At 53.2% G+C, this 17,687-nt stretch overlaps 1 protein-coding gene across 3 annotated transcripts in view; it reads right to left on the minus strand.

Annotated features, from left to right (window-relative positions):
- Positions 1–17,687, minus strand: part of CFDP1 (craniofacial development protein 1) — a 54,432-nt gene that overhangs the window by 24,698 nt on the left and 12,047 nt on the right. For all 3 annotated transcript variants that reach the window (XM_080552714.1, XM_080552710.1, XM_080552711.1), the window contains exon 5: positions 12,816–12,920. In XM_080552714.1, coding sequence (XP_080408840.1) covers positions 12,816–12,920 — 105 coding nt within the window. The remainder of the gene's footprint in view (positions 1–12,815; positions 12,921–17,687) is intronic.

A 17,687-nucleotide genomic window follows, 5' to 3' on the forward strand; every position in this document is an offset into this window, starting at 1 on the left:
GCTACCACAGGGTCTGGGTGAGCAGAGACCACCAGCACTAGCATGCAGGTGACTGCAGAGATGCCCTACTGGGACACAAAATTGTTTTGTTTTTTTTTCCCTCAACTCTAAGCCACAAACGATGACGCTATCTGAATAGTCCCCAGAACAAATGTGCATGCAGAGCAGCTTGTGGAACAGGAGACGCTGCAAGGCACCCGTTGTACAAACCTCCCATCTAACCCCAGCCCTCCCTAAGAGCTTGTAGGGAAAAATGCAAGTTCAAGCACAAAGTGATCCTTCCCGCAGTGGCTTCCCTGCCTCTGGAAATCAGGCTCACTTGGGAACGATAAGCATCCTTAGCTGAGACTGGATGCAGTTCCTCCTCCCCGGCTCCAGCGCTCAGCTGCCCCAGAGCGGCCCTGGCACGCGGCGCTGGCGGTCAGCGTTCGCATCCTCACCCGGTGAGCTGCAGCCGAGCACTCTGACACAGCCCTGCAGAAGATGCAACAAGCACAGCACGGTGCGAGGGGATAGCAGGGCCACAGCAGCCACAAGTCGGATCTTGCAAAGGAGCCACAGCCTGCAAGAGGTGTCACACACAGATCTGCTCTGCCTGCAGCATCTTGTGCGAGAAGCCAGGATAAACTTTTACATTTAAATAAAAGGAGCTTCCAGAGAAAATCCACTTCCTCTCATTTAGTCCTTCCACATTAAGTGAAATTTCAGCTTAATTAAAAGAGTGGGTCGTCACCCCCAACACAGCATGGCTTGAGATTATGAAAAAGCTTCATAAGCTCTTCTCTCTTCCCTCCCACCAACTAAGGGGCTCCTACCCTACCCGCAGCACGTGAACACCAACCCCTGACTATGTGCTCCCGCCCGATGCTCGCGGTGCTGAGACCTCTCTGGCACAGGACCAGAGGTGGGTCCTCTCCTGCACAGCTTCGCCCTGCCCAGATGAGCCCCAGCCTCTGCTGCCCACCTCAACAGCACCCGTATTTCCAATATTCCTCCCAGTAGAAGCTATACCCTAGGCTGGAACAGCCTGCAGAAGTTAAATAACCACCAAGCATCTCTCTGCCTTCAGCAGGGGAGGAAGGGGGCTGCAATCCCGGAGGAAGCAGGCGCTGCCCAGCAAATCCTGCTCTGGGAGAGCTGGTTGGAGTTGGCACGGCAAGGCACGGAGCAGCACGGGTTTGGAAGCAGCCTGCAGAGAGCCGTGCCCCTGCTTATGAGCCCTCCAAGAAGCGGCAGGTACGCTCCGCGGGCTCCACGGCACGCACAAACCACACGAGGGGTCCCATGCTGGAGATGGGGCGAGAAACCCCGAGTGTTCTCACTGCAGATGAATGCTGCCTGTGGCTCTGAGTCCTAAAAGGATGGGAGAGATGAGCTTAGTGCTGGAAGCTGTTTTACAGGGAGTTTCTCAGCCCTTATCATGCCTTCTGGACGACCGCTGGGCTTGATTAGCTGACGAGGAGCCCACGGCAGAACCACACAGTCCTCTCAGAACAGAGGCACCGCGATTACAGCGACCTACCACATCCAACTCGCCACGCCTGAGCATTTCCAAGGAACAGGGTCTTCACCTTTTCCTCTACAGCAATCAATCCATAGGCGCCTGGATTTCTGGGCAGCTGCTTTCTTTTCAGTTACATCACAAATCAAAGTAAATAAGAAACTCTCTGCCAGGGGGCCTTTTCCTAAGACTCATTCTTTCCTGTATCTTTCTGTTCCCATTCCCAGCCCTACAATTCCACAGCCCGTGCACCCAAGAGGACCCCGTCCATTATTCCTGCATCTGAAGCACATTAGCACTTTCTTTTATTTTGCACAACACCGAGATCCCCGTGGCATTCAGCAAAAGCTCTGAGCTAATGCTTGAAGGCTTCCCCGACTGTCACAGCCACAGCCCTGTTGTATTGGTATCAGCATTTAAAATCAACAGGCCCTTTTCCTTTCAGCACAGGCCGAGGTTCCGGGTTTATCACCAACGGCAAATAAAGTTTAAAAAAATACACACGCACAACCCGGGCTCAAGGTGCACGCGCAGAAACGGATGCACTGACGCACTGGCCAGACTGCTGGTACCCACCCTGGCGCTTATCTCCACGTACGAGGAAGAAAGCTCGCTCACGCGCAGATATATGGCTCTGCAGTTTGCCCTTGGTTAAGCTGGGAAGTGCCATAAATCAGCCACCGTGCATCCTCGGATCCGGAAGGCAGACCTAGAGAGAGCGGGAGGGCAGCAGCAGACTCTGATTAAGCAGCTCCAAACACAGCCACGTCCTAGTGACATCTAAATCCAGGCCACTGGAGCAGAGCTCAACCAATCTGCCGGATTCTGGAAAGTTCTGGTGTATTTTTAACCGGTTCAAACAGTTTGCTCAACAATTAGCCGCTGCAGTTAATTATTCTCAAAGAAAGGGAAGGATTCTTCGGTTCTTGAGGCCTCCATCTGAAGACTGGGTGAAGCCCTGCACCAGAGGGCACACAAAGGTTTGGCACAGGGGTGAGCGGGGAGAAACGTGCCATGCCAGAGCTGGGGGCAGGTGAACTCAGGAGCATTGCTGGCCTTCACCCTGGCAGGGATTTTAGTTGAAATCTCTGGGGTACACAACCGGGACAGTGCCAAACATTTCCACCTATCCCAGTAACCATCAGCAAATACCAAAAACCCGCTATTTCGGCTCGGTTACTTAAGAGAATGGTGCTGGAGTCTCTCCTGCGAAGCACAGGCAAAGAAAGGGTGCCGAGGGTTTGTGTTTTTCTCATCGCTCCTCAACACAGATCAGCAGAAGGAGCCAGGGTGGGCTCGTAAAGGCGCCGTGGTCCCGTGCACGCTGTCCAAAGCTGCTTCAGGCAAAGAAGTCTGCGATGGTTTAGTCTGCCAGCGTGGATGGGACTGGACCGCGCTCAAAGCCCTCCTCTTATTCCAGGCGGGGAGCTGCCTCCAAATAACCTTCCTGAGTGACTTGGGACCCCGCACTTGTACTGGCTAAAAAATAAACGAGCTGACTCAGGCCCCATCCCGACACAGACAGGGTTTCGGATGGAGCCCACCAAGTCCCCAGCTCCTGAGCTCTTGGAGCTTCCAGCGGCACAAGGGGCTAAGATCTTCCTCCTCTTCTTACAGCACAGACAATAAAAACCCTTTCACGATATGCAGATTTTCCTCTGTGTACTACACGTAGCTGTAACCTACGGCACCCTCAAACCTTGGTGTCTGCCTGGGAATCTGACTGCTGGAAGCCGACCGGGCTCGCGCTGCCAGGGCTGTGCCCCTGGGGCATGCCCACAGCACAGGAGGTGTGGAACGGGGAGGAAAAGCAGAGCAAGAGAGATTGAAGACAACTGAAGGCTTTGCTTTGGGAATCCTGCACGGAGCATTACTTGGGAGTTTCCAGGACCACCCCAGGATGCTTTGTTTGTAAGTTTGATGCAAAGACTTGAGGCTTCATAGCTGCAGTGGCTGATATCCAGCCCCTCCCCGGCTCATCCCGCAGCAGACAAAGCAGCAGCTCTGGCACAAAGACGAGCGCGTGTAGGGAACGTGCCAACTTCTGCCGGGCTTTGCAGCCCCAGGATGCCGCCGCACTCCAGGTTTTTCCCAGCCCGGGGCAGAGCCCATGTGGATTTGCGTTCTGGGTCCTGCCAATATGATCTCACCGCCTCCTAAAGGAAGAGTACGGCCAGAAATCCCACAGCCAAAGAGGACATTCGTGTATTTGCTTACGGGCATCGGACTGGACATTCATTACAGGTGACTTCAGCAGCTGAGGACCATGCAGCACGGACACCTGGCACAACGCAGAGCAGGAAGGAATCGAAGCTGACTGAGGGGTCCCTGCTCCCTGGGACACAAGGACAAGCACCAAGTGAAGGCAGGGTAGTGCTCCTCGTAATGGCAGTGCTGTTTGCTTCCCAGCCAGCTCCCCTATTGCTAAAGGAAGGAGACAGGAGGCTTTTTTTTTCCAGGAGGTATTTGTAACAAAGAAAGTTGAAGAGAGTCAGCATCCCTCTGACGCAGAGCTGATGGTAAATTAATATTTAAATAATTTAATTATTAATTAAATAAATAAAATAATTAATTTAAATATTTAAATTAATATTTACCATCACCTTTACTCCTGAACGCTTTGGAGAAGAGCTAGTAGGAAAACTCCTACGCATTTGTCTGTGTGCAGATACTCTGCCCCCATTAACAGTCCAGTTACCTTGCCCTGCAGCCACAGCACTTTGGTTTGGGTGTGAGAGCCCCTGCTAAACACAACGGCCACAAAACCCTACAGCAAGGAAGGAGACAGCTATCACGTACAGTCTCCATAGCCAGCCCGCAGCACACGACCTGTCTTGCACTGATCCCTTTGCAGAGGCCATGTAATTCTCTACAAGTTGTTTTGTTTCCAAAACAAATGCTACACACTCTCCTTTGACTTGGGAAAGTAGGAAAAAAAATCCCCCACAACGCAAACAGCCAAACACTGCTGGCGAGGCTCTCCAGTGAGCGCGTGTGAGCGGAGAGGAAGCGGAGAGCCAGCAGAGAGCCAGTCCAGCTTTCCAAAGGGTTATTGCAAACAGCAGGGAGGGAAAAGGGATTTTACACATTAGGAAAAACACCACGATGGTGCCGAGCTTAAAGCAAACGCTGCACAAGAGGCCCTGCACTGTCTGTTTAGCAATTCTCTAATGTAAAACGTGAGTTACAGAGCAGGATGGAGACCCTGCCAGCGGGGTTGATGCTGCAGGAGCAGTTGTAGCCCGGTGCTGCACAAAGGAGCCTCCACCTCCGGGAATTCACACGTGTATTGGCACGGCAGCACACCGGCTGTACATCACTTCGCTTCAGATGTCACAAATCCAGGGGCAAGACCCACAAAAAAGCACCTGAACCCTCCTTGGATTTCAGTGAGGGACAGGATTAAGAGCCTAAACACCTTTGTGGGTTCTGGCCTAAGCAACTTGCCGTGCGTCATCCTGAGGGTATGGCAAAGCCAAGGACGTCCCTGCGTACCCGCCTCTGGGGAGTCAGCGATATCGTGCACACCAGCTGCTTCGCCAGGCTTCCTGCGAGGAGAAATCTGCAGGTCACAGATGAAGAGGCAGGCACGCTGCGTAGCAGCCATCCTGGAAGGAAACAGCACGGCCACGCCAGAAAATGACTCTTTCGGTGCTCTCCCAAGAAAAGTTTAATAATCTCATCTTTCATTCGCTTACGCCTCTGCTTTTCTGCAACGCGTCGCCGTGCTGGCCGCGGCGGCTCCCGGGGAGCAGGGAAGGTTCGCCTGCCTCTAGCAGCAGGAAGGGGGCAGGGGGAGACGAAGCCTTCGGCTGAATTCCCACCGGCTTTAGGAAAGCCACGAGCTGCAATCAGCCAGCCCCTGCTGCGGGTTGGCTTTAACCCCCTCCTTGCTGTTGAGCAGGCGTCCAACCTACCTCCTAACAGCACGCACAGCAGTGACGCACGCCGTGTGCTTGCTCAACCACAAGGCACAACAGGCAGCACCTGAACACCAGCCATTTGCTTTCTCCCTGGGTTTTCCAGAGATCAGAAAGGTGGAAATTTCTCCTACACTTGCATTCGGGGCTGTTCCAACCCAGCCTGCTGCTCTCAGGCCTTCCTGCAGCTTAAAGAGAAAAAAAATAATCGTGCCACAGTCCAACACTGCACATGCCCAGGACTTGTTACTTCAAGAAATACCATCATTGTTCTCAGCCCAGGCGGGTTGGCGATGAACAGACGTCTGCATTGTCCACCGGCTGCCTGGGGGCTTACAGCAACAGCACTGGAGTGCAGCTCCCAAAAGGGCATCAAAGCTGCTGCCCGGGAGCAGGTCAAAGAGTCCTTTATCTACCTTTGCCAATAACCGGTGGGAGATACTAGGAGAAGACCAAAAAGAGAGGGCACAAAATGCATCTTTCTCGGGGATTCCCAGAAAATCGAGCGGTCTCCAGCAGAAATATTAAATAGATCAGGTTCCTCGGCTCCCTGCCCTGGGGAGAACCAGCGCCCTTGGGCACCTGGAGAAAGCACAGCCCCGTTATCGGCCCGGGCAGGGGGTCCGTGGTGCCAGAGCTGCACCCAGGACCGTGCTCGCTCTGCAGAGCGCAGCGTCGAGGGCTCCGGGGCAAAGCCAACCAGGCAGCAACCCAACACACCGGGAAGGCTTTGAAACTCTGCAGATAGGGAAATGAAGCACTCCACGGCTTGGCAGAGCGGATTAGAGCACTCTGGAGAGCCCCAGACAGCCTGCAGCTTGTTCAAGGTGCCCTTTCTGTTCGGCTTGTGCACCAAATACTCGAGGCTCTGGGTTGCAGACAGGAATAAGGGAAGTGAAAGTCTGGGAGCTTCCTCACCTCCACACCAGGACTGCAAGAGCTGAAGTGCAAGCCGGCCCCGCTTACCAGAACCTGGAGGAGGAAACCCCCCTGGCTGGCACGGCCACGCTCGCTCAGGGATCGCTCTGGAAACAAACAGAGGAACAGTTGCAGAGAGTGCTGCCAACTGGAGGGGTTATCGCTCCCTCCGAGAGCTCAGATTCGCACCAACATCTCCATTAAGACAGAAAGCCAGCATTTCAGTCAGTTCCCATTTAATCCTAATTGCTCGACTTCATGTCTTGATCTCCAGCGAGCCAGCCTGGGCTTGCCTGTTTTCTAAGCCTAGCCCTGCGCGAGGCTGACAACCCAGCAGCAGATCAAAGTTTTGGCTAACAAACCCGCTGGAAAATATTGCTGTGCTGATTTTCCATGAATGGAGCCACCAGTACGGGATTTTCCGTGAATGAAGCCACCAGCAGGACTGCCCGAAAGCAGGGTGCCCCCCGTCACTGACTGCCCCTCCAGCCTCACTTAGCTGGCTCATTTTTAATGAAGAACGGTTCAGCTGCACTTTTTTTTTTTTGTTGACATGGGAAAAAGCGAGGAAGGCGAGTGTGGGAAAGCAAGCTGATGTAACCAACACAAGCATCTGCTATGGGGGAGACGCCGGAGGGACGTGGTGCAGCTCAGTTAATGCACAAGGAGGCACGATAAAAGCAAAATAAGGCAGGAGTGGAAACAATCTGCTTGGTATGCTCCCCCCCAAGCCATGGCACAGCTGGGAACAGGAGCCCTTCACATCCACCTCCAGTCCCAAGCTTTAACCTTAAAACAAGGCTTCCCCTCTCACCTCATTGCAGCCAGACCACAGCTAACACGGAAAGGTGCAGGGGCTTCCCTCCGTAACCTTGCGAGGGGCCTGGAATACAAATACAGCTGGCTTCGTTCCCCATTAGCAGTTAATTTCCTCAATCATTTTCACTGAGGGAGAAGGAGAAACGCTCATGATCTAAGAGATGAAAGCAAATGAAAATAAGCCTCATAAAACCTGCGCTGCCCTAAGGGAAAACGGCCCCACGACTTTCATTGGGGAACTATCAAAGGCCCCGGTCTGGTGGGGGGTTGTTTGTATTTTATAAGACAGATGCTTTAGAGAGTCTAAGTCCTCAAATAGCTGACATTCCTTTCTGCTGAACCTCCAGCAAGGCTGGAAAAAAGAAACAGCTGATCCCAGTTAGTCCAGCCCGGGGATTCAGCTCAGCCACATCAAGACAGAGGACTGAAGCACGGCACGGAGCCGTACAGGCACCGCTGGACTTTTCTTTCCAACACCATGCCACTGCCCCGAGCAAAAGCAACCGCACGCGTGCTGGCATACCAAGGCTGCGGGACAGCAGGGGCTGGAGCTAAAAATCTCATTCATTTCTGCTGTAAACCAGAGGCCGGGGCAGATGTTGACTCATTCTGCCTGAGAACGAGCACAGATTGCTCCTGGGAAACTATTTGCGAGGAGGATGTGTAGCGCACGTTTCACTTTCGGTCTGGGACATCGGGTACGAGGCTTGCTCCACGAGATCCCAGAGGGTGAGGGTGTTTGGCAATCGTAACCTACAAGTGTGGAAGTGTGGCAATCGGCGTCGTTTGGTGGAGGAGGAGGAAGACCCTTCTCTTCCACACCGAACCAGCCATTGTTTTCCAAATTTCCAAACTTCCCTTTCCCTGCCCACGCAAGCACCTTGCCACGCCGATCCCCATGGGGTAATTAATCCCAGTCCACCTTGCAAATAGGCCAGGATACTCTAAAGAAGCACACAGCCTCATTACTGCATTGATTCAGAGTGGATTTGCATGAACCAGTGGGCAGACACTAACAAGGAATAATTAAAACAAATAAAAAAAAGGATTTAAGACCTAAAGAGAAATTGCTCGCCTAGATCAGCTACCGCCACATTTCATTTTTCACAACCAAAGTGCATGAATAGGAAATAAGTGGACCTGGCTCCAGGGCACACGAATATTGCCCCTGGCTGGTTCATCCTGTTGTGCACAGAGAAATATGTCATGTACTACTCACGTCCAGACGTTTGGCTGCAGTGCAAGGGGCTGGGACTTCCCCGTCTGAGAGAACAGCACTCTCTGGAGCACAGCAAGGGAAGCGCAGGAGGAAGCTGATGACTGAAATCCCTACCAAGAACAGAGCTATTCCACGGCTTCAGTGACTATTTAAAAAAAACCACCACCTCCAGCTACCCAGAAGGTCTTGATTATTTGCTTTATTTGCATCTTCGTTCAGCCTGGACATGTAAAACGTGCAAGTTTTAGCTAAATAACCAGTTGGTGCTGAGCTGGAATTGGAATGCAAATTCCTGCTTTCTGAAGGAAAAAGGCCTCAGGGGCTGCTGTGAAATGAAGCTGCTCCCCGGAGGCACGAGTGCTGCAGCACTGCCTCAGGATCATCTGAGGTTAACAAAACCTGAAGAGCCTGTGCCTGCCTCACCAGTGCCCGTTTAAGATCCCAAGGAACCCGCGTTAGACATGGCAGCAAAGGGACCCAATTAGCTCCAGCCTGGTCATGCAGAAAGAGAATCTTTTGCAAGAAAAGCTTTGGATGCGAAACAGCCTCTAGAAGGAACCAGGCTCGAGGGGAAGCATAGCTTCCAGATTACATTAACGAGTCAGACGCTGCAAACGGGCTCAAGGTCCTCCAAGGACAGCGCAAGGAGCTGACCCATCCGTATCCTCCCACCAGGACTGCCACCATTTCTCCTCCCGCACATGAGCTGGGAGAGAAGCCGCGCACAGATGTCTTCCTGCCGAAATCCCTGTGCTCCAACAGTAGCACGCCGCAGAGTAAATGACTTCCAAAAGCAAAGCCCTGAAGCTTTTCACACCATTTAACGGCCAGCCTACGTGAGCTGCTCTGTTGGAGACTAGGGGAGAAAAGCACTCACGGCGAAGAGGCTGGCAGGTTATCTTGCTCTCATTGCTCAGGGCAAGCATTTGTCTCTGGGTCAGAGCTCTCTTGCACTGTTCCTGCTGCCAGGTCTTGCACTGAAGTCCAAACCCTCGTGGACCAAGCTCAGCCCTGGGGTCAGCAAGCACGGAACCTACCGAAAGCCATGGGAGCAGCGCTGCTCGCTTCCAAGTCGGATTTCACCCTGCGTTTCTACCAGCCTGCAAGGCGTGAAGAGGCCCGGGAGGTCACGCATCCACCGCTGTAATTCCAGGCAGGATCAAACAGAGAAGCAACAGCTGGGCTGAGCGAGCAAGTCCACGTTTAATTACAAGCCGCTTTGGTAATGAGCGAACACGAGAACAAAGCCAGTGCAAAACCTCCCTTTTTCATCCTGGCTCCTGTTCAGGCCACGTAGAAACAGCTGCCTAGAGGGGGATCTCAAATAAGATCCACCAGCAGCACTTTTTCCCTTTCATCTCACACATTTTTGTGATTGCCACAGAACCCCCATTCCCTAGGGGAGGTCGCTGTGCTTCAAAAAGCGGCGAGGACTGAGCAGGAGGACCCAAACCTCCGTGGGTGCCTCCCAGCCCTCGCTCACCGCCCTCCTCGTGTCACACACACACACGTACGTGCACACAGCCATTTTGCAGTAAGCTGTGTGGAGGCTTTCATTTGCTTTAACGTCCTCCAGCTATGGCAGGGTGTTGCAAAATAGGATTACTAGCAGCAGGAAGCAGCTCTCGGAGCACCAGGGCTGCCCGTCGAGCTGTTGGGTCACACGCTGACGGCCAGGAGCTGCTCTTGCTGCCTCCAAAATGCTCAGGAGTGGTGACAAGGTTAGGAAACAGGCCCTAAGACACACACACAGAGGCAAGGAGGTTTGTGAACGCCAGGAGTCATCCACCAACGTTTTGTGACAGCAGATGAGAAGCGATCAGGGGATCCCCTCATCACATCTAGCTGATGCCATCTACCAGCAGCATGGGAACGGGGCTGGAACCCAACACCAGCCCCAAACCCCGCTGCCAAACCCAGCCCAGCTGCCACAGCGCTCCGAGAGCTGGGTGCCACGGGAGGACACGATGGGAATCGTCGGGAGGCTGGGAAACCACCGAGGCCCTGGGAAACGAGGGCTTCTGACCTCTCTAGCAAAGCCTGCCGCGAGAACCGGGTGGGATGTTTTGTACTCCTGGCTTTAATTACAGCCAAGTGTTTAACTTGCTCCCCTCCAGCCACCCCCGTGTCCCTTACGAGCACGACTCCGGCTTTTTATAGCGCATCCGGTACGGCCGTTAAACACGTCCAGGAAATGCACTTTCAGCCCCAAACATCCCTGCCCTGGACCAGTTAGCTGCAAGGGTTTGCAACGCGGGGATGCAGCACCGGATGTTTGGTTTTGTGACCACTGCTTTCCTGGATTACTTCTGCCTGTTTAGAGAAAGGAAATTCAATAAATACAGGGCAGGCTGGGTGCATCCAGAAATAATGCGAGCTGCTTGCAAGGTAAAGGAGGAAAAGCCACATGGGGAAGCAACTCTGAGCCGCTCAACCCCCTGTACGCAGGGCAAGGTTTATTTACTTTTTTGTTTTATTACAGCTGACATAAAGCTCCTGGAGGCTGACATCGGCTCGCTGAACAGCGGATGTCCACAGGCACATCCAGGATCACAAATTATGTGCACTGCAGTGCCTTCTGGTGATGCTGACCCTGACAGGGACTCTCGCTCAATGCACAAGGGAGAAATGCATCCCATCCTCCCTCATCTGTACTGCACGTAGCCCAAGGACACCAGTGAAGAACCACCAGGACACGCTGGGCTCTGTCCTTCCCCCCACCAGGGCTTGCAGCTCCAAGGGGAGCAAAGTCAGGGCTTGGATGATAGCTCAGCACCTAAAACCTGCGTAATTTTAACGCACGGGACCTGCAGTTGGTTTTAAAGAGCACCGCAAGCCTGGCAATAATTTTCTCACCTGGAAATACCCCGGTTAGCTTCCCGGCTGGAAGCATCCCCTAAGTCCTGTGGGGGCATCGTGTTTTCTGGCAGGCTCAGAGACCAGCCTCGGGTACTATTTTAAGGTGGAAAACTTCCAGATGGAGGGCACACGCTGGCCAGGCTGCCCCAGAGTCACCTGCTGTACCTTCAAGAGCACTGGTGGGCTCCTCACACCGAGGTGATGCCTCTGCCACAGTGCCACCATCCCATTACAGCATATTCAGCAGCAGGGCTGGCTGCGTGGAAGGAAGGCGAGATCCGCAGCCCTGAGCAAGCCAGGCAGCCTCATATTCTGGGCAAGCGACAGTCACGGTGACACCAGGCGCTGGCACGCTGAATGACAACCTAATTAAGGCTAATAAGGGCTCTCCGAGCGAGCCACTGAACCTGCCCGCACTCAGAGCAGCGGGGAGATCGCTGGGGGGACTGAGAGGGGTTTGGAGAGACGGGAGCGCCAGCAGCCTGCAGGGCAGGGAGCTGCCACCCGCACCCACTCAGGAACACCGATCCAACTCAACGCAAGGCTCTCCAGCACAACGCCCCCACGCCACTTAGGTTAAAACCGGCAAGCTCCGCAGGGACAAACCGTCGTGTGGCACGGAGAGCAGCAGCCAAGCTACGCTCGTCTATTTGTTCATTCATCTCAGGAACAGCAGCTGCTAAGTCACGCACACGCTGCACACTGCGCTCTCGGTACCCTGATGTAGCCACGAGCTGGAGGCACGAGTGACAATCCAGCTGCAGGGAGTGAATCGGGCCCTCTCTCGGGAACGGCAGCCTTAAATCACGCTGGAGAATGGCTCTGCAGCAGATGGGAAGGACAATGTATGTATTTGACGGGCCTTGTTTCTGCGTGACCAGCTCGTACCCAGCTTATGTCTTTCAGATATAAATGCAAGTGACTGACTTAATAAAAATCATTGTTGGGAGAGGGGCAGCTCCTCCACTCCCGAGAAGCTCGCGATCTCCCAAGCTCACCAAGCAGCACACAGTGACACGTCAGAGGCCCAGACCTGACCCCTCTGTATCTCTGACAAGCAGCATAATAATCGCAGAATTATGTGCCAGAGCTCGAACAAGAAGTGTCAAATCCACACTGCAATGATATTAGAGAACATCGGAGAGGCAGAAACATGTCTCATTCACTCCCCCAAAGTTTGTAAGTCACAGCCCAGCCCGTTGTGGCTTTTTATGGTCCATGGAAGCAGCTTTCAAAGGAACTGCAGGCAACCTCAGGCATGTTCCTGGGCTACCTCCAGTTCCATCACGCTGCTCAAGACACCCAAAACAACATTTCCTTACTGGGATGAAGGATTTACGAGGATTGAGAAATTCAAGTCTGCACCTATGAAGTGAGTCACTGGGACTCACGGCTCGCTTCCCCCGCTTCCCTCCCCACAAATCATCACACCTTCCAGGCTTAGTTCTGCTCCCACCGAAATCCTGCAGAAAACAAATGTCCAGTAGCTTAAATATCACAGGGCAGAGCCTGCAATACTGACCGGAGCGCCATGTCTCTTGCTAAAGGTCCTTACTGGGCAGAGAAGCCACAAACTCACCCAGAGACTGTTGGGAGGGAAGCTGGAGCTGACGACTGCCACTTCTCTTGCTGCTTCAGGAAAGATTTTGCTTCTTTTGAGGTTGAGTCCACTTCTTTAGTCACTCTGTTGGAGGAAACAGACAAACCGGAGTAAGGCAGAGCCAAACTGACAACAGCAAAACCGAAGATCCGGCAAGGAAACGCGGAAAACAGGTCCAAGAGCCGGGCTGCTGAGCACACCACCTGCACAAAGATCACCTCCGTCAGCTGCAAGCTGAACTTCCACCTTGTTGAGACTTCAGTGCAATTACAGCCCCTCTATACCCACAGAAGAAAAAAGGAAAGGAGCAGCTAATTAGAGCTGGGGGAAGGAATTTTTCCGCACGAACAGGAGCGCTTATTCATTCAAACAGGCCAGCCCCACTCCAAACTACTGAATGCTCTGCTCAGGTCACCGGGGGGCAACTCCAGCCTCTTAATTGGGCTCTTGATGTCCTCATTTGTTGGGCAGTGAGGCAGCTCTTCTGCGACAGCTGTTCTGCCACCCACCGCACGCGGGCTTGGCCACATCTGCCACCCACGCCGGAGCAGGGAGCCTGGCGCAGGGGTGGGGAAGGAGAGAGAAAGCTCCGACGAGGCAGGATGCTCAAACGTGCTCTCATTTTCCAGTTAGTTTTTGTCTGAGGCCCTCGGGGTGTAAAATACTGAACTTCAAAAACAAAATTATAAATCTATACGGCACCTACAATAGGAAATGGATTACAATCATGAGGAAGAATCTCCAGAAAACCACTCAATAATTAATTAATTGTTGGAAACCCCGGGTACTTTAGCCCCCTCCTCTGCACCGCCCTGCCTCCAGCAAGACGCTTTTCACGCTTTCAGTGGCTCTTAATGAGGTTACCCTGGTTTGCCAAGCTAACTATTTTGCTCCCTTCAATACCAAATCCGTAAGCCTCTCCTGGGCCCTGGGGCTCGATCTGCGGAGAATGAAGACCCGAAGGAGGCAGCCTGACTCACGGCTTGGTCAGCCCAGCATCAGGCCCCTTTGCTGAAAGCCTCACCGGTCGCAGGACCTGCCTTGTTAAAATTCAGGCCAAGAGCTGCTGCCTCCTACCCGCTGAAGCCAGCAGCTCCTGCAGTGAGTCCGGCACCAAAGCTGGCAGCTGGGGCGATGGCACGCGAGCCGGCAGCCCCAAAGCTCCTTCCTGGCAGGAGCTGGCTGCAGGATTCCTGCTGGACCCCAGCACACGCAAAGCCAGCTGGATCACTGCTCCAAGCACTGGCAGGGAGGAAAGCACAGCGGAGTTATTCGTTAAGCCCAGAGGCATCAGTACCCTGCAATCCCACTCGCACAGACCCAGCGCACACGCGTCCCCTGCTGACAGGGAATCACTGTCTGCAGAGAAGCTGTTAGGGAAGGGAAACTGTTCTTCCACCTTCTTCCCAGACAGCAAATACAATGGAAAAGGCACGTTCAGACACAAGAATTAACGCTGGCACTAAACACGTCCTGCTCAGCCCCATGCTGCCAGCGTAGAACAGATTAACCCCATTTCCCCCTCTGCACGGGCACACACCTTTCAGCCTGGTGGCAGTTGTGTGAACAGAGACAAATCCCACGTTATGAATATTCAGAAGTACTTGCTGATCGGATTGGAAAGGAGCTGGTGGGAAAAGCAGTTCCGGAAGAAACAAAAGCCCTGCTACATTGCCATCCCAACTCCAGCCATCCCAAACACGCCGCCCACTCACAGCCCCGTCATGCAGCCATCGCCCCCCAAAGGTTGCTCTGCCTGCATGGATTTCCTCCAGCAGGATAAACTCGGCGTCTCCACGCAGCAATTAGACAGAATTCCCCACGGAGCCCACCCTGAGCCACGGGCTGAGCTGAGTACAACCCCGCAGCCTGCCTGTGCGTGCCGCACCACCCGGCTCAGCCGCCCACCACTGCTCGTCATCCCGTAGCACGGTCCCTGAGTCACCGGGAGGAACAGCAGGCACACAGCTGAGGAGGCACAGCATGGCAAAAATGCATCCTGGGGGAAAAAGGACCCTGTGCTGGCCTCCGTCAAAGAGCTGCCAGTCCTCGACACGACCTCGGCACCTCCTGGGCTAGGTCGCACACCCTGCGAGCTGCTGGGACTGGGACAGTGCTGGATAACGGACGCAGCACCTGGGAAAGGCAGACGATGTGACGAGCAGCACACGATGCCACGTGTTGTGCTGGGAGGTGACAGCCCAGCTCCTTGGGGTGCTGTGTGCTCGACTCCCACAAGCCCAAGAGAAAGCTGCAAGTAAATAGTTCACAGGATCCGGGTGTGCGTGATGGAGAGCAGCTCTGCAAAGCCTGCAGGACCTGAGCACGGGGCCCCTGCTCTTGTCTCAACATCGCGACACCTTCAGCCTGCTCCAACCCAGAGACAAAACTGACCCACTGCCTGCGTAACTGCTGAGGCAGAGCACACAGCCAAGATGTGTAAGAAAAATATCTCCAGGCGTTTGCCAGCCTGCAGTCTCACAAAGTTGGCATTCGTTGGACCAGCACAAGTGCTCTCAGAGCAGGAAGGTGGCCAATCCCCAAAACAGGCTGGAAAACAGAAACCTGTGCCTGCTAAAAAACCCCAGCATTACGCACAGGAGGGCTGGGGCACAATGACAGCACAGAAATCACTTTGCTACCAGGGCACGAGACCAAGGTTACTCACACTTGGACACTTGCTTCCTCCACCACCCCAGGGTACCAGCACCAATGGCTGGGCACAGAATAAAACACTTGGTTCACTTTTTTTGGCCTGTCGGCGGCTGCTCGAAGTGTATTTTTGAGATGTTCATTGCAGCGACAGAGCTGCAAAGCTGTGTGCAACCTGTTCCAGCAGGACTGCCCGGCTGGGGACAGAAGAATGTGGCAGGAACGCGATTAAAACTGACCTTTGGAGGCAATGCCATCACAAGACCCCCTGATTGCCTCATAAAACCGAACAAAAGCAGCTCCCAGGCAGGCTGTGGCTGGGCTGGTGCCAGCAGCAGCAGCCGCTCCATCAGGAATGACAAAAGCAGGAATATTCAAGGGCTTTGCAAGGTATTAGCTCAGGTTATGCACATTTCATCCTTCCTCACATACCAGGCCAGGGAGGGAAAAAAATCCTCTGGTCTGCATTATTACAGGAGACAATAACTCCCCATGCAGAAACCAAAACACTTCTTGCTCCTCATGGGTTGACGTGAGAGCCATTAATCCAGCTGGAAGAAATCACAGTCATTACTAAGGAAAATTACAAGACCTTTCACTTTTAAATACTCGATAAATAACTGTTTGCCCGACTGTTTACTGGGATGCCATTCACACATTATAATCCAGGAATAAACATGAAAATAAGGATATTGTCAGCAATAAAACGAGGAGCTAGTCTCTCGCCCACTTGCAGACCCTGTAATTCACACACCGAACCACTCATTTCATCACTTCCCCATGAAGATTTCATTATTCTGCTGTGGCATTAAATTGCTTAATAAGACCTCCAGAACACTTATTAATTTTTTGGACCATGTTGGAGTCTGGTAGCACTAGGATACTACTGGACAAGGAACTGTGCAACTGTAAAACAGAAAGGTCCTCCCTACTTCGATGCAGTTATGATGAAAACACGCTAGAAGCTGGGACACTACACACACCTAACACTAAGCAGGAGAGGAAGAGGAGGCAGCACCTCGCAGGTAGGATGAGGGAGGCTGGGAAAGACAAACAGCCACAGCAGGAAGGCTGGCAGGCTCCCAGCCGTAGTCCGCCGTGTAACAGCAACCTTGTACATCCCAAGTACTAAAATCCCTCCAATTTATCCCCAGGTAGCTCAATACAACAGCATTTTTCTAACCAAAACGCCTGGGGTGCATCAGGCTGAGAAAGCACGTGTTGGTATCAGGGACTGGGAGCTGAGAGGACAGCTAGGATCCCTCGCTGCAGCAGCACAAAGGTGCCATCTCCCCCGACATCCGTGCTGAGGACGGGCGAGCACAAGTGGAAGCTCCGGAAAACGCCAACTTTTTACCACTCGTACTCAGGACACTCGGTCCTCACTTGGGAAACCTGCCCCAGTTTAGACCTGACACAATTAGAAAACTTTCCGCATCATCCTCACGTTGTTAGCTCTGGGGAATCGCAGGCAGAGAGGGGGGAAATGAGGCTAATTATCCTTCTTCAATATTCCCCATCTGTGTCTGGCCTCATTAAGTAGCCCTCCAGCCTTCTGGAATGATCACTTGAGAAGCAAGCAATACTCACCTACAGGGGTTTGTAAAAAAAAAAAAAAGGCAAAAAAACAAACCCAAACCACTGAGCCCTTCTGAGCCAAGAGGAAGACTGCCTCTAAATCCACTTGGAGGTGGTTTTGGGGGACTCCCACGCTTGCAGTGCCACGGTCTGGGCACTCTCCTCAGCCAGATACACCTGTCTGCTGCAGGTGGCTCCAGCCCGCACGATCCTGAAGCCGCAGGCACGCACGTGCTCAGCACCTCCTGGGAGAGTCGAGCCTCCGCACAACCGGACCTCCAGGCCACATCACCTGCACGCTGGATGTGTACTTGATGTACGCTGGATTACCTGGTGTAAAGCAAACAGAGCTAAAAGGAACAGGTCCCCATCGCTTACTCACATTTTCTAGTTTCAAGGCAAAAGGTCGACTTTCCCCGCCTTCCCGAAAAAAAAAGAAAAACATTCTCTAAACCTTGCTCTTCAAACCAGGTGGGAGAAGCTATTCCTTGGGAAACTGAGCCTGTTCCCTGAAGGAACACAGACAAGACCAGGCTGGACCGACTGCTAATTCTGCGGGCTGCCTATCTGCGTGGAAGCTGCTGGCTGGTTTTTAACATGAAACAAATCTGATCTGAGCTC

The sequence above is a fragment of the Anser brachyrhynchus genome (genome assembly GCF_964034855.1).
Source record: "Anser brachyrhynchus genome assembly, chromosome: 12".
In the NCBI taxonomy this organism is placed as follows: Eukaryota; Metazoa; Chordata; class Aves; order Anseriformes; family Anatidae; genus Anser; species Anser brachyrhynchus.